General features: G+C 40.9%; 1 protein-coding gene across 1 annotated transcript in view; it reads right to left on the reverse strand.

Moving 5' to 3' along the window:
* FAM162B (family with sequence similarity 162 member B) overlaps nt 1-18,120 on the reverse strand; it is a 39,491-nt gene extending 21,371 nt beyond the window's left edge. The window contains exons 1-2 of the mRNA XM_069767975.1: nt 17,952-18,120; nt 5,400-5,508 (exon numbers count right to left, since the gene is read on the reverse strand). Of these exons, the coding sequence (XP_069624076.1) occupies nt 5,400-5,508; nt 17,952-18,096 (254 nt within the window). The 5' untranslated portion in view covers nt 18,097-18,120. The remainder of the gene's footprint in view (nt 1-5,399; nt 5,509-17,951) is intronic.
* Between the last annotated feature and the right edge of the window lie 5,904 nt (nt 18,121-24,024).

The raw sequence follows: 24,024 nt of genomic DNA on the forward strand, positions 1-24,024 counted from the left end.
TTGAATGTCCAAGTGCTTCACAGAAGTTTAGAATGCAGAGTCGTGAAAATAAAAAATATTATTTTTTTCCACAAAAAAGATATTGTAGCCCCCAAGTTTTTATTTTCACAAGGGTAACAGGAGAAATTGGACTGCAATAGTTGTTGTCCAATTTATCCCGAGTACGCTGATGCGCCATATGTGGGGGTAAACCACTGTTTGGGCGCACGGCAGAGCTCGGAAGGGAAGGAGCGCCTTTTTGGAATGCAGACTTTGATAGAATGGTCTGTGGGCATTATGTTGCGATTGCAGAGCCCCTGATGTACCTAAACTGTAGTAACCCCCCACAAGTGACCCCATTTTGGAAACTAGACCCCCCAAGGAACTTATCTAGATGTGTGGTGAGAACTTTGAATGCCCAAGTGCTTCACAGAAGTTTAGAATGCAGAGTCGTGAAAATAAAAAATATTATTTTTTTCACAAAAAAGATTTTGTAGCCCCCAAGTTTTTATTTTCACAAGGGTAACAAGAGAAATTGGACCCCAGAAGTTGTTGTCCAATTTATCCCGAGTACGCTGATGCCCCATATGTGGGGGTAACCCACTGTTTGGGCGCACGGCAGAGCTCAGAAGGGAGGGAGCACCATTTGACTTTTTGAGCGCAAAATTGGCTGTCGTATTTGGAGACCCCCTGATGTACCTAAACAGTGGAAACCCCCCAATTCTAGCTCCAACCCTAACCCCAACACACCCCTAACCCTAATCCCAACCTCATCCATAATCCTAATCACTAACCCTAACCATAATCACAACCCTTACCCCAAAACAACCCTAATGTCAACCCTAACCATAACCCTAATCAAAACCCTAAATCCAACACACCCCTAATCCTAATCTCAACCCTAACCTCAAACCTAACCCTAATCCCAATACACCCCTAATCACAACCCTAACCTTAACCCTACTCCCAAACCTAACCCTAATCCCAAGCGTAACCCTAATGCCAACCCTAACCCTAATACGAACCCTAATCCAAACCCTAACCCTAATCCCAGCTCTAACCCTAACTTTAGCCCCAACCCTAGCCCTAACTTTAGCCCCAACCCTAACCCTAGCCCTAGGGCTACTTTCACACTTGCGTCGTTTGGCATTCCATCGCAATCCGTCGTTTTGGACAAGAAACGGATCCTGCAAATGTGCCCGCAGGATGCGTTTTTTGCCCATAGACTTGTATTGCCGACGGATCGTGACGGATGGCCACACGTCGCGTCCGTCGTGCACTGGATCAGTTGTGTTTTGGCGGAGCATCGGCACAAAAAAAGTTCAATGAAACGTTTTTTTGTACATCACATCCGCCATTTCTGACCGCGCATGCGTGGCCGTAACTCCGCCCCCTCCTCCCCATGACATAGATTGGGCAGCGGATGTGTTGAAAAACTACAGCTGCTGCCCACGTTGTGCACAATTTTCACAACGTGCGTCGGTATGTCGGGCCGACGCATTGCGACGGCCCCGTACCGACGTAAGTGTGAAAGAAGCCTAACCCTAAGTTTAGCCCCAACCCTAACCCTAAATTTAGCCCCAACCCTAACCCTAAATTTAGCCCCAACCCTAACCCTAAATTTAGCCCCAACCCTACCCCTAACCTAACCCTACCCCTAACCCTAACCTAACCCTACCCCTAACCCTACCCCTAACCCTAACCTAACCCTACCCCTAACCCTACCCCTAACCCTAACCCTACCCCTAACCCTACCCCTAACCATAACCTAACCCTACCCCTAACCCTACCCCTAACCTAACCCTATCCCTAACCCTACCCCTACCCCTAACCCTACCCCTAACCCTAATTTTAGCCCCAACTGCTGTTCTCCTGCCGGCCGGCAGATGGAGACAGATGGCGGGCGCACTGGGCATGCGTCCGCCATGTTCTGCTGCCGGCGGCCAGGAGGAGCAGCAAGAGGATCCAGGGACCTAGGTGAGTATGCTAGGGTCCCCGAATCCCCCTATTTCTCTGTCCTCTGATGTGCGATCACATCAGAGGACAGAGAATTACACTTTACTTTTTTTTTTTTTTTTTTTGCGGTCGCCGGTAAACAGTTAATTACCGGCGATCGCAAAACAGGGGTCGGTAATACCGACCCCGATCGTGCTCTTTGGGGTCTCGGCTACCCCCGGCAGCCGAGACCCCAAAGATTCTCCCGGTGCCGGCCGGTGGGCGCACTGCGCATGCGCCCGCCATTTTGAAGATGGCGGCGCCCACCGGGAGACACGAGGAGCATCGGGGGAGCTAGGTGAGTATTGGGGGGCCACCTGGGACCCCTTTTCTCTGTCCTCCGATGTGCGATCACATCGGAGGACAGAGAAATTAAAAAGAGATCGCTTTTTTTTTTTTTTTTTTGCGATCGCCGGTAAACGGTTAATTACTGGCGATCGCAAATGCGGGGTGGGTTAAAAAACCCCCGAATCATGTTCTCTGGGGTCTCGGCTACCCTCGGCAGCCGAGACCCCGGAGAAAATCGGCCTCTGGGGGGCGCTATGGACTTTTTCCACAGCGCCGTTAATTAACGGCGCTGTGGTTTAAGTACCCTTAGCGGCCGCCGTTAAAAGGCGTATCGGCGGTCGCTAAGGGGTTAAACCAAATGTTTTAATATGGTCAGGTGGTCCACATTTGACTCCACAAAAATGTTTTACAATATCCTTGCCTTGTCATCGGCACCAGGAGTAGGGAGCCACTGTCAGACACAGCTAAATTCATGATGACAGACGCAGTTTTACCTGACCTCCCTTCTTGATTGCTTTATACACAGTACAGAAAGCGCTAATATTGTTTGTCCTCTTGTCCCAGTATGCAGGGGTTATTGGTCTTTGCAGACTCACTAGATCTCTACAGCCAGGAGACTGCATTTTTCCTGTAACTGGGGTAAAATTCCATCCACAGTTACTGGGGAAATCAGCACAAAAAAAATCATAAAAGTTAGGACTGTTAACACCAGAAATAAAGACACAATTTTTTTTGACTTAACAGACTGAGAAAAAAAAAATGTATGATTTAAAAAAAATCACTAAAATGTTCCTGGTTGAAAAGTAGTCCAGACTTGACATAGTTAAAAACTGTTTTGTATCATTTCCTTTGGATGGCATTGCAATGCAGTTAGTAGCATACACAAGATGATCCTGTACAGTGAACGCTACCATGTAATTCCGGGGGTCCAAAACTAACATTGATTTAACTCTAAATGCCCTTTGATGACATCTCGTTTGAGTATCCCAGCATGCACTAGGGATTCTCAAACAAAGTGTCAACAAAATGGAAGTACTGTAGATCAATAAAAATAAAGCAGTGAAAGTAAGGAGAAAATGGTTCGGACTTTGTAATTAAACTATATTTGAAAAGAGGTTAGATTATTAATTACATTAAATAGAGAGACTTTTAGGATTAAGTCACTGTTAGTTTCGGGCCACCCCTTTACGCCTTTTTAGGCTGCAAATTAATATCTGTGATTTTGAACATAGATTGTTACCATTACTGGAAATTGAGTTATTGGCTTTAGATGAAAGAGAAAATGTCCAAATAGAGGATGTGCTAAGATGAACGCAGCCTTTCATGTTTAGATAAGATGCAGATTTTGGCAAGATTTAAATGCAGACACAGCTGCTAATTGTACAGAAGGCAATGTGTCACAGTGATTGAGGAGACAGTCACCAGGAGTATTAGTGAAAGTAACAAGGAAGCTCCTTTTTAAATGTAAATATACCAAACTTGCATAAATAGAAATTCCATGAATTAAATGCATTATTCTATATAGCCAGACTGTTCAAAATGGACACACATGATTTTTTTTTATTTTTCTTTATACTCTACTGGAAACAAGGATTTTTTTTCAGGCCTTTCAGGACCAAGTGTTATTAAAGCATTTTGATTTTTGAATAACTCTTTGTAAAGTTAAATATTTATTTTCATACTCTGACTCAGATAAGACACAGTTATATCTTTTAGATACTGTATACCACCCTAGATTACAACACTAGAGGTAGTTTGCCTTAAAGGGGTTTTCCAGGACTATTTGACTTTTCCACTATTGGCCTATGATTACTTCCGGAACAGAGTAGTCACAGAACGCTCCTGCCGACGATTCAGTGGCTTCCGCTGATATCATGTCAAATGAGAAGTGGATTCTGCTCTGCTCTGCTCTGTTGATGGTTTGTGACTGCTGACATCATGCTGAATGATAGCCTGCTGTTCACTATCTGCAGGGAGCCAGCTGTCAATCAGCATGATGCCTGCAGTCATGCACCAACCGTTCAGCCCGAAAGATGAGCTGATGTGCTGACCTAGAGCAGCTGAATCGCCAGCAGGAGCGGTCAATGACTGCAAGCATCGGGTATAACAGGCAGGTAGTTAGCAACTTCCTGTCTGTTAGAATTTAAGCCCATATTAAAACAAAAAATGGATAACCCCTTAAGTGACTGGATTTCATTCACTGCTGAATATTCTGTGGTGCTTCTTGATGTTTCTTACATAGTTCTGCAGTCTATTAGCTTAGTAATTTTATATAGGAAGATGACCCACAGCTGACTATTCTAAAGGTACCTTCACACTGAACGATATCGCTAGCGATCCGTGACGTTGCAGCGTCCTTGCTAGCGATATCGTTCAGTTTGACAGGCAGCAGCGATCAGGCCCCTGCTGCGATGTCGTTGGTCGCTGCAGAAAGTCCAGAACTTTATTTCGTCGCTGGACTCCCTGCAGACATCGCTGAATCGGCGTGTGTGACGCCGATTCAGCGATGTCTTCACTGGTAACCAGGGTAAACATCGGGTAACTAAGCGCAGGGCCACGCTTAGTAACCCGATGTTTACCCTGGTTACCAGCGTAAAAGTAAAAAAAACAAACACTACATACTTACCTTCCGCTGTCTGTCCTCGGCGCTGTGCTTCTCTGCACTGGCTGTGAGCGCCGGCCGGCCGGAAAGCAGAGCACAGCGGTGACGTCACCGCTCTGATTTCCGGCCGCTGTGCTCACAGTCAGTGCAGGAAAGCACAGCGCCAGGGACAGACAGCGGAAGGTAAGTATGTAGTGTTTTTTTTTTTAACTTTTACGCTGGTAACCAGGGTAAACATCGGATTACTAAGTGCGGCCTTGCGCTTAGTAACCCGATGTTTACCCTGGTTACCGGCATCGTTGGTCGCTGGAGAGCTGTCTGTGTGACAGTTCTCCAGCGACCAAACAACGACGCTGCAGCGATCGACATCGTTGTCGGCATCGCTGCAGCGTCGCTGAGTGTGAAGGTACCTTAAGCCTGCATTACTTAGAAAGTTGTTTACGTCTGCTTTTTGATTATTATTCCATCACTTCTACAATGTATTAGTCTAGTAGGTGTCCCCTTATATATGAAGGTAACACATTTTGATTCTTACGGAATTGTTGATGGAATGTCATCTTCTGACTTGTATCTTCCAGTCCACTTTAGTATCTTCTTATCAAAACTATTTGGCTTGTAGCGAGAAATATTACTCTTTATGTCATCTGTAAATAAGAAGACATCAGGATAACTAGAGAAAAGGTCGAAGTTTGATTCTACTATCCCTATGTGCCTTCACTGACTATATGATCATAACTAATGCGTATGGTACCCACGCTGCATTATGGCACATGGAGTCCATTATTATTAAACTGTACCATGGAGCAATATAGGATTTCATGTGTCACAGTTCAATGCTCTGTGGGCTGATTATCTGGAGGATCTGTCATGTCTTGAGATACTGCTTTCATATTACTCCCAATAGCACAAATGCACTTTGCCTTTTGGCTAAAAGGAGTAATCAAAGATACATGAGATTCTCCCCTACTCATTATGCCCATCTCACAGTGATTGACAGACTCTTATGTATATTATAAGAGAGCAGACATAATGCTCTTGCATAAAGCAGAATATTCAGCTGACAGCTCCATTTAAATTAAGAAACACTTCATATATGGAGCATCTATTGGAACATGTCATCATTTTTTGTCCAAATTCCATATAAGCTACAATATGAAATGAGAGGCATATGATGGTATAGTTATTTGCTGAAATTACAGCAGGGCTAGGAAATTAATAAAACATAATTTTTAATGAGTTTGCCTAAAAGGTTATCAGCCAATATGTACACAGGACAAACAAACATTCACTAATCAAAGTGCAAGTGCTCATGTTTAATACTGCTCTAGTTAAAAAAAAATTGGTTTGATCTTGCCAACACGTCAATATTTCGTAAACCCACTTCAACCAATTATTTACTGAGATGGGAAAGCCATCACACATATGCACAAAAGAAAGGTATCCTGAAAGGGCAATACTTGAGCTTGAAGCAAAATTGCTCAGGTATTAAGGACTTTAAAGCCAGAGCAGATGACCTGAGAGAGAGGTTTTTGAGAAGGGGCTATCCTGATCGGGTGCTGAGGGAGGTAAATCAGTATGCACAACGACAAAAAAGGGAGAATTTATTGGTACCTAGAGAGAAGGACAATGATATAGACAGGAAAATTCATCATATTTCCACTTTTTACAGTGGAGCACCATCAGTGAGAAACACGGAGGCACAAGGTCCAATTCATTATAGAACCAATATATAACTTAACTAACTAAAATAAAAGACACAGACAAATTCATTGGATAAAATAGGCCGCGATATTTATTAAGGGTTACCAATAACAACTACTTTAATAACCAATTAAAATCAAATGCTTAAATCCATTAAGAATTCATAAATAAATAATAATCAAATAATTTATATGACCTTTAAAAAGAACCAAGTCCACCCAGCATTAGCTGGGCGACTATTCCTTCTAACAAATATCGCGACGGGAATTTTTACATTTATTAGGGAGGGAGGGAGGGGCACTTTTCTTTCTTGCTGCACACTGACTGACTGTATTGCGCAGAAGAAGGGCCTTATATACCTCTGATTTTCCCGCTCTTTTCAGTCCTGAGCCAATCAAATCAGCGTTTTTTCCCGCTCAAACCAACTGCCCCTTCTCGCATTTTCTCCTGGCAGTTGCTGGTGACCTGTAAAGGACTTCAAAGCTCGGTAAGTACCATTCACATCATAGCCCTAATAGAGAAGAGGGGGGAGTGGGAGAGACCAATAAGGAGGAACAATGGGGGGGGAAAACATAGTACCAGAAATAGACAGTAATGAATGGGCCTGTGCCCCCGTGTGTCCCCCTAGCTAAGCGCTTTGGGGGGCCTTTTCATTCTCATGAAATACTGGAATATACTGCAGATGGACAGGAATATACTGCAGATGGACAGGGATATTGTGGATGTGATTGGGGAATCACCACAGATCTACAGGAAGAGCAAGTCTCTAGGTGACAGACTAGTGCACAGTCACCTTTTGAAACCTTGTGGAAATGGAACCTGGTTATCTGAGAAACCAAAGGGGTTCTACAAATGTGGTACTTGCATAGCTTGTGACTTCATCCAAACTGGAAGGGAATCTTATAATGATAACACACATGAGAGATTTCAGGTGAAGCACTTCATTAATTGCCAAACAACAGGCATTATATACAAAGTAATATGTGGCTGCGGTAAATCCTATGTGGGTAAAACGTTTAGAGAATTTAGGAGATGGGTGGGGAGCATTTGGGGGACATACACAGTGGAAAGGATACACCATTGGCAAAGCACAGTAATGGATTTCATGGGGGAAATTGTGAGGCCATCAAATTTATGGAGATTGACAAAATGGAACTTCCAGTGAGAGGGGAGATTTTGATAAGATGGTGTTACAAAGAGAACGCTGATGGATATTTTGGCTAGATACACAGCAACTTCATGGATTGAATGAATAATTGAAATATAGTTGTTTTTTATAAATTGTTATCCATGGTTTGGGGAAAAGGAATGGGGAGGTTGGAATACCAAGAGAAATGTAATTGATCTCCTCCAATGCTACGGGGGAGGGGGGGAGGGGTTACAGCTTCCTGATCTCATTACTCCCACCCCTCCTTTCCTCCCCCTATTTAATCCCCATCCCCTTTCCCAACATCTCTTTTCTTCCTTTGACTCTGTGAACTAATTTATCTTACACCGGTCTGGTATCTGTGATGAAGTATTGGTTCTAGATGTTGGAGGTTAGGCTGTTTAAAACAGATTTGTTTATATCAGAAGAAAGCCCCGTTTCATGACAATACTGGACAGTATTTACAGTAAAATCCAGTATGGTAGCTTCATTCTCTTTTTACTGAAAACCAACTGTGAAACATGGGGATACACATATAATAATGGAAGAGTGAGGGTACCTTGCCAATGGGATTGTCCCACATAAGTTTGACATTTTCTTACTAGACTTAATTTTACAGGTATCCCCCATTTTTATGAAACATCCCTCATGCAGACTATACTTGCCTGAGAGGGATGTGCTGAGATACCGTTGAAGATATGCGCCGATCATGTGATTTATAAAGAAATATGATTTTAGGTGATCCGGCTGCAGACCCTGTGCTCATGTGACCGGAAGTGACGCCACCAGATATGCATGCGATCCACAGTGACAACGATGCGCCTCAGCAGGTGGAGAGGACATGAAGGACGCCGTATGCGTTCCACCAGTCAGAGGTTGAAAACCGGAAGTGGAAATGGAGGTACACGCTAGATGTGATTTGCGTTCCACCGGCAAAAGGCTGTGGATCGTAGACCAGAAGTGTAGATAGAGGTACATGCTATAAGTCCAGGTGCTGCACAGGAAAAAGGGCATGTAGCACAATAAGAGGATATGACATCAGATGCCGCTCTAGCATTGGGACATTTCACTGATCCTATTTAATGATAGCAGACAATTTGATGGGATGAAACCAATTTTCCCTAGATAGGGGTATTGACACAACTAGTTAGCCAGCTGGGTACACTTGTCACTGCAAGTGCCCTTGCCATATATTTTTCTTTTTCCCCAATGAACCCCCTAAACAGGGGGAGAAATGCGTTAGGAGGCTACGCCTTTCATATGGGTAACTGATGATTAGGTTTACACTTGGGTGCTGCCCTTGTTAGGGCGGGAGTAAAACAGAGGCATGACAAGAAGTAATATAGTGACTGGTATATTTCTCTTTTCCTTTTCTATTCCCTATTATTCAGAGAAATCACTACTGCCCCCACTCCCCCTTCCTTCTCCTCCATGGTGGACCTATAAAAGAAAGAATGAACAAGAAATTTTGTTGTGAGATTAAACCATTTTTTTTTAACTAGAGCACTGTTAAACATGAGCACTTGCACTTTGATTCGTGAATGTTTGTTTGTCCTGTGTACACATTAGCTGATAACCTTTTAGGCAAACTTATTAAAAGTTATATTTTATTAATTTACTAGCCCTGCTGTAATTTCATTGTATCTCATTGGGTAGGTCTATTTTGATCAGTTACAATTTCTGATCTTTTGCTGAATTATTATAGTTATTTGTTGGTATATTAAATATGATCTCCTCTTGGCAAAAACTTGAGTTATACCATGGGCTTTTTAGGCTATGTTGCAAATTGGTGTGCGGATTTTTCCACAGCGTTTTTGAAAAATCCATAGGTAAAATACACTGCGTTTTACTTGCGGATTAACCGCGCATTTACTGCTGATTTCCTGCTTTTTTTGTGCGGATTGCACCTGCATTTTTACATCTGCGGATTCCTGCGGAGCAGGTGTAAAATGCTGCAGAATCCGCACAAAGAATTTTCCACAGCATGGGCACTGCGGATTTTTTTTTTTCATAGGTTTACATGGTCCTGTAAACCACATGAAAAACTGCTGCGAATCTGCAGTGGCCAATCCGCTGTGGATCCTCAACAAAATCCGCAGCGTGTGCAGATTCCCTTAGAGGGCTAAAATATCTTAAAAATACATTTGAAAAAAAATATATATATTATATATGCATATATAATCACACACACACACGTTCTATTCTCTTCTATAGTATATAAGTATATATGGATATATATATATTAGTATGGCTATATACACAGTGGGGGAAAAAGACATGAACAGTCTATAATTTTAAGGGTAGGTTAATTTTAACCCCTTAAGCCCCGAGGGTGGTTTGCACGTTAATGACCGGGCCAATTTTTACAATTCTGACCACTGTCCCTTTATGAGGTTATAACTCTGGAACGCTTCAACGGATCTTGGCAATTCTGACACTGTTTTCTCGTGACGTATTGTACTTCATGTTATTGGTAAAATTTATTCTATATAACTTGCGTTAATTTGTGAAAAAAATTGAAATTTGGCGAAAATTTCCCAATTTTCCAACTTTGAATTTTTATACCCTTAAATCACAGAGATATGTCATGGAAAATACTTAATAAGTAACATTTCCCACATGTCTACTTTACATCAGCACAATTTTGGAACCAAAATTTTTTTTTGTTAGGGAGTTATAAGGGTTAAAATTTGACCAGCAATTTCTCATTTTTGCAACACCATTTTTTTTTTAGGGACCACATCTCATTTGAAGTCATTTTGAGGGGTCTATATGATAGCAAATACCCAAGTGTGACACCATTCTAAAAACTGCACCCCTCAAGGTGCTCAAAACCACATTCAAGAAGTTTATTAACCCTTCAGGTGTTTTACAGGAATTCTTGGAATGTTTAAATAAAAATGAACATTTAACTTTTTTTCACACATTTATTTCAGCTCCAATTTGTTTTATTTTACCAAGGGTAACAGGAGAAAATGGAAACCAAAAGTTGTTGTACAATTTGTCCTGAGTACGTTGATACCCCATATGTGGGGATAAACCACTGTTTGGGCGCATGGCAGAGCTCAGAAGGGAAGGAGCGCCATTTGACTTTTCAATGCAAAATTGACTGGAATTGAGATGGGACGCCATGTTGCGTTTGGATAGCCCCTGATGTGCCTAAACATTGAAACCCCCCACAAGTGACACCATTTTGGAAAGTAGACCCCTTAAGGAACTTATCTAGATGTGTGGTGAGCACTTTGACCCACCAAGTGCTTCATAGAAGTTTATAATCCAGAGCCGTAAAAATAAAAAATCATATTTTTTCACAAAAATGATATTTATGCCCCCAATTTTTTATTTTCCCAAGGGTAAGAGAAGAAATTAGACCACAAAAGTTGTTGTGCAATTTGTCCTGAGTACGCTGATACCCCATATGTGGGTGTAAACCATTGTTTGGGCGCATGGCAGAGCTCTGAAGGGAAGGAGCGCCATTTGACTTTTCAATGCAAAATTGACTGGAATTGAGATGGGACGCCATGTTGCGTTTGGAGAGCCCCTGATGTGCCTAAACATTGAAACCACCCAAAAGTGACACCATTTTGGAAAGTAGACCCCCTAAGGAACTTATCTAGATGTGTTTTGAGAGCTTTGAGCCCCCAAGTGTTTCACTACAGTTTATAACGCAGAGCCGTGAAAATAAAAATTCTTTTTTTTTTTCACAAAAATGATATTTAGTCCCCAGTTTTGTATTTTCACAAGGGTAACAGGATAAATTGGACCCCAAAAGTTGTTGTCCAATTTGTCCTGAGTACGCTGATACCCCATATGTGGGGGGGAAGCACTGTTTGGGCGCATGGCAGAGCTCGGAAGGGAAGGAGCGCCATTTGGAATACAGACTTAGATGGATTGGTCTGCAGGCGTCACGTTGCATTTGCAGAGCCCCTGATGTACCCAAACAGTAGAAACCCCCCACAAGTGACCCCATATTGGAAACTAGACCCCCCAAGGAACTTATCTAGATGTGTTGTGAGAACTTTGAACCCCCAAGTGTTTCACTACAGTTTATAATGCAGAGCCGTGAAAATAAAAATAATTTTTTTTTTCACAAAAATTATTTTTTAGCCCCCAGTTATGTATTTTCACAAGGGTAACAGGATAAATTGGACCCCAAAAGTTGTTGTCCAATTTGTCCTGAGTACGCTGATACCCCACATGTGGGGGGAAGCACTGTTTGGGCGCATGGCAGAGCTCGGAAGGGAAGGAGCGCCATTTGGAATACAGACTTAGATGGATTGGTCTGCAGGTGTCACGTTGCATTTGCAGAGCCCCTGATGTACCCAAACAGTACAAACCCCCCACAAGTGACCCCATATTGGAAACTAGACCCCCCAAGGAACTTATCTAGATGTGTTGTGAGAACTTTGAACCCCCAAGTGTTTCACTGCAGTTTACAACGCAGAGCCGCGAAAAAATAAAAAAAATCTTATTTTTCCCACAAAAATGATTTTTAGCCCCCCACATTTTTATTTTCCCAAGGATAACAAGAGAACTTGGACCCCAAAAGTTGTTGTCCAATTTGTCCTGAGTACGCTGATACCCCATATGTTGGGGTAAACCCCTGTTTGGGCGCACCGGAGAGCTCGGAAGGGAAGGAGCACTGTTTTACTTTTTCAACGCAGAATTGGCTGGAATTGAAATCGGACGCCATGTCGCATTTGGAGAGCCCCTGATGTGCCTGAACAGTGGAAACTCCCCAATTCTACCTGAAACCCTGACCCTAACACACCCCTAACCCTAATCCCAACGGTAACCCTAACCACACCCCTAAGCCTAACACACCCCTAATTCTAATCCCAACCCTAATCCCAACCGTAAATATAATCCAAACCCTAACCCTAACTTTAGCCCCAACCTTAACCCTAACTTTAGCCCCAACCCTAACCGTAACTTTAGCCCCAACCCTAACCCTAACTTTAGCCCCAACCCTAACCCTAGCCCCAACCCTAACCCTAGCCCTAACCCTAGCCCCAACCCTAGCCCCAACCCTAGCCCCAACCCTAGCCCCAACCCTAGCCCAAACCCTAGCCCTAACCCTAGCCCTAACCCTAGCCCCAGCCCTAACCCTAGCCCTAACCCTAGCCCTGATGGGAATATGGAAATAAATACATTTTTTTAATTTTATTATTTTTCCCTAACTAAGGGGGTGATGAAGGGGGGTTTGATTTACTTTTATAGCGTTTTTTATATCGGATTTTTATGATTGGCAGCCGTCACACATTAAAATACGCTTTTTTATAGCAAAAAAGTTTTTACGTCTCCACATTTTGAGACCTATAATTTTTCCATATTTTGGTCCACAGAGTCATGTGAGGTCTTGTTTTTTGCGGGACGAGTTGACGTTTTTATTGGTAACATTTTTGGACGCGTGACAGTTTTTGATAACTTTTTATTCCGATTTTTGTGAGGCAGAATGACCAAAAACCAGCTATTCATGAATTTCTTTTGGGGGAGGCGTTTATACCGTTTCGCGTTTGGTAAAGTGGATGAAGCAGTTTTATTCGTCGGGTCAGTACGATTACAGCGATATCTCATTTATATCATTTTTTTATGTTTTGGCGCTTTTATACGATAAAAGCTATTTTATAGAAAAAATAATTATTTTGGCATCGCTTTATTCTCAGGACTATAACTTTTTTATTTTTTGCTTATTATGCTTTGTGGCAGCTCGTTTTTTGCGGGACAAGATGAAGTTTTCAGCGGTATCATGGTTATTTATATCCGTCTTTTTGATCGCCTGTTATTCCACTTTTTGTTCGGCAATATGATAATAAAGCGTTGTTTTTTGGCTCGTTTTTTTTTTTTTTTCTTACGGTGTTCACTGAAGGGGTTAACTAGTGGGACAGTTTTATAGGTCGGGTCGTTACAGACGCGGCGATACTAAATATGTGTACATTTATTGTTTTTTTGTTTTTTTTAGATAAAGAAATGTATTTATGGGAATAATATTTTTTTTTTTATTCATTTATTTAGTAATTTTTTTTTTTTTATTTTTTTTTACATATGTGGAAAAAAAATTTTTAAACTTTTTTACTTTGTCCCGGGGGGGACATCACAGATCGCCGATCTTACAGTTTGCACAGCACTCTGTAAGATCGGCGATCTCACTGACATCGCTGCAGGCTTACCAGCACCTGCAGGCGACCCGGAAGTACTCCCTGCAGGACCCGGATGCAGCCCCGCGGCCATTTTAGATTCGGGGCCTGCAGGGAGAAGACGTTCGTTACAAGGTGAGCACATCACCTTGTACCGATCGTCTCAGGGAAGCCCGCAGGGAGCCCCCTCCCTGCGCGATGCTTCCCTGTACCGCCGGCACATCGCGATCATGTTTGATCGCGGTGTGTCGGGGGTTAATGTCCCGGGAGCGGTCCGTGACCGCTCCTGGCACATAGTGCCGGATGTCAGCTGCGATAGCTGACACCCGGCCGCGATCGGCTGCGCTCCCCCCGTGAGCACGCCTGATCGCATATGACGTACTATCACGTCACTGGGAATTAAGTCCCGGGTCACCTGGACGGGATAGTACGTCATATGGGATTAAGGGGTTAACATTGAGAGATAGAATATCAAAAATAAAATCCAGAAAATCACATTGTATAAATTATATCAATTTATTTGCATTTTGCTGTGAGAAATAAGTATTTGATCCTTCTAGCAAACAAGACTTAATACTTGGTTGCAAAACCCTTGTTGGCAAGCACAGCAGTCAGATGGTTTTTGTAGTTGATGATGAGGTTTGCCCACATGTCAGGAGGAATTTTGGTCCACTCCTCTTTGCAGATCATCTCTAAATCATTAAACTTCAACTTTGTCAATAAGTTTTCTATGGGATTGAGGTCTGGAGACTGGCTAGGCCATTCCATGACCTTAATGTGCTTCATTTTGAGCCACTCCTTTGTTGCCTTGGCTTTATGTTTTGGGTCATTGTCTTGCTGGAAGACCCAGCCACTACCAATTTTGAATGAAATGGCGGAGGGAAGAAGGTTGTCACTCAGGACTTTACGTACATGGCTCCATCCATTCTCCGATTGATGTGGTGAAGTAGTCCTGTGCCCTTAGTAGAGAAGCACCCCCAAAACATAATGTTTCCACCTCCATGCTTGACAGTGGGGACAGTGATCTTTGGGTCATAGCCAGCATTTCTCTTCCACCAAACATGGTGAGTTGAGTTAATGTGAAAGACCTCAATTTTTGTCTCATCTGACCACAGCACCTTCTCCCAGTCACTCATAAAATCATCCAGGTGTTCATTGGAAAACTTCAGACGGGCCTGCATATGTGCCTTCTTGAGCAGGGGGACCTTGCGGGCATTGTAGGACTTTAAACCTTTACAACGTAGTGTGTTACCAATGTTTTCTTGATGACTGTGGTCCCAGCTGCTTTGAGATCATTAACACTTTCTGCCCGTGTAGTTTTAGGCTGATCTCTCACCTTCCTCATGATCAAGGATACCCCACGAGGTGATATTTTGAATGGTGCCCCAGATTGATGTCGATGGACAGACATTTTTTTTCTTCCATTTTCTGACTTTTGCACCAACAGTTGTCTTCTTCTCACCCAGTGTCTTACTTATGGTTTTGTAGTCTATTCCAGCTTTGTGCAGGTCTATGATCTTCTCCCTGACATCCTTATAAATCTCTTTGGTCTTTCCAATGTTGTAGAGGTTAGAGTCTGACTAATTGAGTCTGTGGACAGGAGTCTTTGAAAAAGGCGACTATGCAAGACAGCTGTCTTTAATGCATGTAACGAGTTGATTAGCAGCATCTTTCTGGTCTGTAGGAGCAAGAACTCCCAATGGTTGGTAGGGGATCAAATACTTATTTCTCGCAGCAAAATGCAAATAAACTTATATTATTTATACAATGTGATTTTCTGGATTTTATTTTTGATATTCTATCTCAATGTTAAAATTAACCTACCCTTAAAATCATATACTGTTCATGTATTTGTCAGTGGGCAAATTTACAAAATCAGCAAGGGATTAAATACTTATTTTCCCCACTATATAAAGAATGGAGAGGTTTGTAATTTTTATCGTAGGTACACTTCAACTGTAAGAGACAGAATCTTAAAAAAAATTTCAGAGAATCCTATTGTACGATTCTTGCATAATTAATTTGCATTTTATTGCGCAAAAAAGTATTTGATGCAATAGTAAAGCAGAACTTAATATTTGGTACAGAAACCTTTGTTTGCAGTTACAGAGGTCAGATATTTCCAGTAGTTCTTGATCAAGTTTGCATACAATGCATCACTGATTTTGTCCCACTCCTCCATACTGATCTTCATCAGATATTTCAGGTTTCGTGGCTGTTGCTGGGCATCATTGAGTTTCAGCTCCCTCAAAATTATTTCTGCTGGGTTCAGGTCTGTAGACTGGCTAGGCAACTCCAGGACCTTGAAATGCTTCTTACGGAGCCACTCCTTAGTTGCCCTGGCTGTGTGTTTCAGGTCATTGTCATGCTGGAAGACCAAGCCACAACCCATCTTCAATGCTCTTACTGAAGGTTGGAGGTTGTTGGATAAAATCTCACAATACATGACACTATCTGTCCTCCCTTCAATATGGTGTAGTCATCCTGTCACCTTAGCAGAAGAGCACCCCCAAAGTATAATGTTTCCCCCACCATGCTTCATGGTTGAGATGGTGGTCTTTGGGTTGTACTTATCCTTCTTGTTCCTACAAACACGACGAGTAGAATTGATACCAAATAGTTCTATTTTTCTCTCATCTGACTACGTGACCTTCTCCCTTGCCTTCTATGGATCATCTAGATGGTCATTGGCGAACTGCAAACGGGCTTGAGCAATGTCTAGAGCGAGCAGAGAGGAGCTTGTGTGCCCTGCAGGATTTTAATCCATGACGGCATAGTGTGATACTAATGATATTATTTGAGACTGTAGTCCCAGCTCACTTCAAGTCATTGATCATGTCCTCCCGTGTAGCTCTGGGCTGATTCTCAGAATCATCCTTACCCCATAAGGCAAGATTTTGCATGGAGCCTCAGACTAAGGCAGATTGACATTCATTTTGTGCTTCTTCCATTATCTAATATTTGTGCCAACAGTTTTTGCCTTCTCAGCACTCACCAAGTTGCTTGTCTATTGTCCTGTAGCCCATCCAAGCCTTGTGCAGGTCTACAATTTTGTCCCTGGTGTTCTCAGATAGTTCTTTCATCTTGGACATGGTAGAGAGGTTGGAGTGCGCTTAATTGAGTGAGTAGACAGGTGTCTTTTAAACAAATAGCAAGTTCATTACAAGTAATGAGTGCAGAGTAGGAGGGATTCTTAAAGAAAAACAGGTTTGCGAGAGCCAGAATTTTTGCTGGTTGGTAGGTGATCAAATACTAATTTCATGCAATAAAATGCAATTGAATTATTTAAAAATCATACAATGTGATTTTCTGTTGTTTATTTTTAGATTATGTGTCTCACAGTTGGAGTGTACCTATGATAAAAATTACAGCCCTCTCCATTCTTTGTAGGTGGGAAAACTTGCAAAATTGGCAGTGTATTAAATACTTTTTTTTCACTGTATATACATAAAGTATGCTATATATAGAAAGATAAATACATAGATAGATATTATGCCATTTACAAATAGCCATGCTAATATGTGTATATACTGTATATATATGTATATATATCTCACAGCCACTTACATGTTGCCTTACTACCATGTATACATTTCAATGAGTGTTAACAGGCATAGAAACGTATATTTTATGTTTTGTGTTGATGGATAGCAGTAATAGATGGATTTTATTGTTAAATAAAAAAATTAAGATGAGATTATTGAACAACCCATACTAGAAATTAAAGTAATTTCCATGATACTATAAATGACTAAAGACTTTAGCTATGAAGCAAATATATATAATTATTGCATTTTACCTGCCTGTCCTTATTTACATGGTATTGCAACACAGTTTTTTTGCTTGATGATGCTATACTTGGCAGATGTAGAACAATATGGAGTAAAAGCTACTTGCAATATATTTACAATACTGTGAAACATATACTATAAAATAAATCCTTAAAAATGTTTAATATAATCAATATAAAATCTTAATTAATATTATTAATAAAGCAATAATATAATTATTAATAAGAATTGTATACTTTTTCTACTGTAATTTAGATATATTTTCATGCATTTTTGCTCAATTGCTTATGTTGTCTCATAGAAATACTTACTTCCAGTACTGAAGTTTGTAGAATAAAGAGAAGGAACAATCTTCCAATGTCTTGCTGGATTTAAGGTTACCATCTGGTGAGCAGATTTATACCTAATACTGGTTAATATTAAACGTTTGATCATTGACTCAATAGTGAACATCATTCTATTCTATGAACTGTTTGATTTGTCTTCATATTCCCAAGCTTGTAGCTAAATGGCATCATGGAAAAAAGCCAGATTTTTTTAAATCCTAAAATACGTCATTGCTGTGTAGCCCACCCTCTTCTCTCAAGACATTGTTTTTTCTGAGTCCTGAGAACAGAAGGGAATTTTTATTTGGTCTGTACTCAAAAGAAAATATTTTAATAAACAGACAAGAACACATAAAAAAATACTGTATACAGATTTACTACAATCTAGGACTCCTTATAAATGTAAAAACAGATGTAGCATTAAAATCACTGCGGAATAATAACCTTAATTATCTAATTGGCATCTGTCAATGGGTAGGATATACTACGCAGAAAATCAATAGTTCAGTTTTCAATGATTTGTTGGAAGAAATAAAAACATGATCAAACCTAAGGATATGTGCAAATTGAATTGAAGGAAACAAATTGTGATTCTTCCAAAACAAATGGGTTAAAGCATCTTAAAATTGGTGGTCTTCTAGGATGTTCCGCTATGCAGTGGTTAGTACCTAAAAAAGCAGTCCAAATGTAAAACTGGTGAATTGGAAACAGGGTCATGGGTGCCAAAGGATCATTAATGTGCATGGTAAACAAAAACTAGCCCAACTGATTTATTCCATGGAACACGGATATTTTGACAATGTTCTGCTTGGAAATCTTGTGTCCTGGCATTCATGTACTGATATGTACCACCTAACTAAACACTGTTGCAGAGTTAGTAGACACCTTCATGCCAGGGTTTGCAGTAAACTTACTATACTGATAAGAATGGTTTATGGAACATAAAAGAAAGTTCAAGGTTTTGACTTGGTCTTCAAATGCAAGAGATCTGTAGGATCTGCTTGAAAAACAAATCCAATCAATGGAGGCAACCTCTCATCTTTTAGGACTTAAATTCTTGATGCTAATGTCTTCGTGACATGTGCCTTCAGAACTCTTATAGAATCCATTCCCTGACATGCCTGGTGTATTTGGCATGGGAAACACTAATTAGACAGGTGGTTTCAACATGAGTTTTGGTGAGTTTTTGATACTGTATTTTCACTGTGCAAAAAACTGAGCATCTTAAAGTGGGAGGGATGTACAGAAATCTCAGGCCCATTGTGCTTTGTTTTTACACTGCGTAAACTGACATGCTGTGCGTGTTTGAAATTTGCAACATGTCAATTTTTCTTGCAGGTACACTGAGTTTTACTTGCGGATTTTCCCTGTAGAATTGCATTAAATGTGGAAATTCTGCAGGTAAAAAGTGCATGTGTTTTTAGTGCATTTCTGCTGCTGAAATACACTTAAAACATAGATAGCAAGGCTGAAAAAGACATTTTGTCCATCCAGTTCAGCCTATATTCCGTCATAATAAATCCCCAGATCTACGTCCTTTTAAAGAACCTAATAACTAAGATACAATATTGTTATGGAGATAAGAAGAGAAATGATCCAGCTGAAGGGGGAGGTGGTTCAAACTTTGTGAGACTTTATTAGACAACTAAAACGATATATTGTTCTTCAAAAAAGTCTTTGCATAGCAAACACCTGGCATACCAGTAAGGAGGATCAACGCGTTTCAACTATGAAGTCTTACTCAAGATCTACCTAATAGTGCAATGAAAACATATATATAGTGTTCACAAGATATTGATTGGACAGACAATTAAAAATGCAAACAAGCATGTATAAATGTATAAAGAAGTAATCACCGGTTAAGAATATCATAGAAATAACTTAAATTGACATAGTAAATACCCTTAAGGAACATTGCTTGAACATTACTTAAACATTAATTAATATTGCTTTATTAAATCATGTCTAGCATTAAGACCATAGGGAATACGTGTGTCAAGCATAAACATCCAATACGTTTCCCGATTGAAAAGTTTCTGCTGTAAATTACCTCCTCTCGGAGGCTTGTAAACCTTTTCTATTCCACAGAATCTGAGACTAGTTAAATTACCTTTGTGCACGTTGTAAAAGTGTCTGGAGACAGCTGAAGCAGAAAGGGCTTTAGAATTTACGGCATCTGATAGGTGCCGTCTCACTCGTACTTTTAGCGGACATGTGGTGCAGCCTATGTACTGAACTTTACATGTAATATATTCTATTAGATACACTACATTTTCAGTGCTGCAATTAATGTAATCATGTATATCAAATTGTTTATGATTATGAAAAGATGAGAATTTGTTTGTTTTATGCACGTAGTTACATGTTTTGCAGCGAGTGGCTCCACATCTATAAAACCCTGTGGCGTTGAGCCAAGTAGCTCTATTAGAATCCTGTAGATGGGTGCTCGTTTAGCAACAAATTTGATATCGTTCTTTGTTAGAATTCGTTTTAATTTCTCATCTTGTTTTAACATGGTAGATGATTTTTTACAATATCCACGATCTGCCTATATCGTGAACTATATGGGGTACTGAATACTACATTATTGTTGCTTTTCTGTGGACTATTATAAGTAGATTTATAATTTTTCGTCGTTAATAAATTTTTGTGATCTACTATAGAGATTTTTTTACGTGCTTTGTCCAGATTCCATTTAGGATATCCTCTATTAGAAAGACGCTCACAGTTTTTCTCTGTTTCTGCCAAAAAACCATCATTGTCAGAGCAATTCCTTCTTGTTCTAATAAGTTCACCCTATGGAATGGTTTTAATGACATGATTTGGATGGTAGGAATTGGCTCTAAAAATTGAATTACTTGAGGTCGGTTTTCTATAGGGGGTAATCTCAACAGTATGTTTTAATGTATTGCCTGAGAGACTCAAATCCAAAAAATTAATATGTTTTTTTCTGAAAAGAATGGGTGAATTTTAAATTAAAATTATTGTTATTTATATGATCAACAAATTTGGTCACCTCCTCCTGTGAACCCCTCCATACTAGGATCAGGTCATCTATATAGCGACCATACCACACAATGTGTTTGCATATATCATTATCATCATTGTAGATATGGCTCTCTTCCCATTTCAACATAACAGTATTCGCTAGAGAAGGCAAAAATTTAGCGCCCATACTCACTCCCGTTAATTGTTTAAAAAACCTATTGTCCAAACAAAAGTAATTATGGTTTAGCAAAAAATCCACTGCAGATATCCAAAAACTTTTTGTATCATTATTGTAGGCAGAGTATGTATCCAAATAATATGACAAACTCGACAATGCCACTGAATAAGGAATTGATGGATATAAACCTACCACATCACATGTAAGCCACGCATATTCTTCCTTCCAGTAAAATTGATCAAAAACTGAGGTTACATATTTTGAGTCCAGTATGAAACCAGGGGTATTTTGTACCAATGGTTGCAGGTAATGATCCACCCAAGATCCCAATCTTTCCCCTATGGAACCAATACCTGCAACTATTGGTCTCATTGGGGGAGGAAACACATTTTTGTGTATTTTAGGGAATGAATGATAAATTGATGTAACTGGATGATCGTTTTTTAAAAATTCTGCTATTCTATCGTCAATAACATTCATATGTATACCTTCCAGTAACAGGTTGTGCAGCAATGAATTAAATTTTTCAGTAGGGTTAGAGCTAAGTTCAGAATACATCTCCTTATTTTCCAAATCTAGTAGATTCAGTTTTTTATATAGCCCTGCGTCTAGTAATAATAATAATAATAATAATTTTATTTATATAGCGCCAACATATTCCACAGCACTTTACAAATTATAGAGGGGACTTGTACAGACAATAGACATTACAGCATAACAGAAATCACAGTTCAAAATAGATACCAAGAGGAGTGAGGGCCCTGTTCGCAAGCTTACAAACTATGAGGAAAAGGGGAGACACAAGAGGTGGATGCTAACAATTGCTTTAGTTATTCGGACCAGCCATAGTGTAAGGCTCAGGGGTTCATGTAAAGCTGCATGAACCAGTTAACTGCCTAAGTATGTAACAGTACAGACACAGAGGGCTATTAACTGCATAAAGTGTATGAGAATATGATGTGAGGAACCTGATTATGTTTTTTTTTTGTTTTGTTTTTTTTGTTTTTTTTATGATAGGCCACACAGGGATCGTTAGGTTAATGTGTTGAGGCGGTAGGCCAATCTGAACAAATGAGTTTTTAGGGCACGCTTAAAACTGTGGGGATTGGGGATGAATCGTATTAACCTAGGTAGTGCATTCCAAAGAATCGGCGCAGCACGTGTAAAGTCTTGGAGACGGGAGTGGGAGGTTCTGATTATTGAGGATGCTAACCTGAGGTCATTAGCGGAGCGGAGGGCACGGGTAGGGTGGTAGACTGAGACCAGAGAGGAGATGTAGGGTGGTGCTGAGTGTGGAGTGCTTTGTGGATGAAGGTAGTAGTTTTGTACTGGATTCTGGAGTGGATGGGTAACCAGTGTAATGACTGGCACAAGGTAGAGGCATCGGTGTAACGGTTGGTAAGGAATATGATCCTGGCTGCAGCATTCAGCACAGATTGGAGTGGGGAGAGTTTGGTAAGAGGGAGGCCGATTAGTAGAGAGTTACAATAGTCCTGACGAGAATGAATAAGTGAAACAGTAAGAGTTTTTGCAGAGTCGAAAGTAAGAAAAGGGCGAATTCTATAAATGTTTTTGAGGTGCAGATAAGAAGAGCGAGCCAGTGATCGGATGTGGGAGGTGAATGAAAGCTCGGAATCAAGGATGACCCCAAGGCAGCAGGCATGTTGCTTTGGAGTAATGGTGGAACCGCACAAGGAGATGGCAATGTCAGGCAAAGGTAGGTTAGTAGAGGGAGAAAACACGAGGAGTTCAGTTTTTGACAGGTTCACTTTCAGATAGAGGGAGGACAGGATGTTAGAGACAGTGGTAAGACAATCACGGGTGTTTTCTAAAAAGGTCGGCATGATAACAGGAGAAGAGGTGTATAATTGGGTGTCGTCAGCATACAGATGGTACTGGAAACCAAATCTACTGATTGTTTGTCCAATAGGGGCAGTATACAAAGAGAAGAGGAGGGGGCCTAGGACTGATCCTTGCGGAAGCCCAACAGTAAGGGGAAGGTGAGAGGAGGAGCACCAGCAAAACATACAGTGAAGGATCGGTCAGAGAGATAGGAGGAGAACCAGGAGAGAACGGTGTCCTTGAGGCCGATGGAGCGGTGGCGCAGTGGTTAGCACAGCAGCCTTGCAGCGCTGGGGTCCTGGGTTCTAATCCCACCCAGGACAACATCTGCAAAGAGTTTGTATGTTCTCTCCGTGTTTGCGTGGGTTTCCTCCGGGCACTCCGGTTTCCTCCCACATTCCAAAGACATACTGATAGGAATTCTAGATTGTGAGCCCAATCGGGGACAGTGATGATAATGTGTGCAAACTGTAAAGCGCTGCGGAATATGTTAGCGCTATATAAAAATAAAGATTATTATTATTGTTATTATATTGAGGAGGAGCTGATGATCCACAGTATCGAATGCTGCGGAGAGATCCAAGAGAATTAGCATGGAGTAGTGACCATTAGATTTAGCTTTAGTAGGTCATTAGAGACTTTAGTGAGGGCAGTTTCAGTAGAGTGTAAAGAGCGGAAGCCAGATTGAAGAGGGTCGAGAAGAGAGTTATCTGAGAGATAGTGGGACCAGGCGTTCGAGGAGTTTAGAGATGAAGGGAAGATTAGAGACAGGTCTATAGTTAGCGGCACAGTTTTGGTCGAGGGATGGTTTTTTTAAGTAATGGATGTATTATGGCATGCCTAAATGAGGAGGGAAAAATACCGGAAGTGAGAGAAAGGTTGAATATTTTTGTTAGGTGAGAGGTGACAGCCGGGGAAAGGGACTGGAAGAGACGTGATGGAATGGCATCACTGGTGCAAGTGGTTGGGCGAGAAGATGCAAGGAGCCTGATTACTTCTTCTTCTGTAACTGGTTCAAAGTCAGAGAGTGAACTAGATACAGTGGGGGAG

Source organism: Ranitomeya imitator, chromosome 5, assembly GCF_032444005.1.
Source record: "Ranitomeya imitator isolate aRanImi1 chromosome 5, aRanImi1.pri, whole genome shotgun sequence".
In the NCBI taxonomy this organism is placed as follows: domain Eukaryota; kingdom Metazoa; phylum Chordata; class Amphibia; order Anura; family Dendrobatidae; genus Ranitomeya; species Ranitomeya imitator.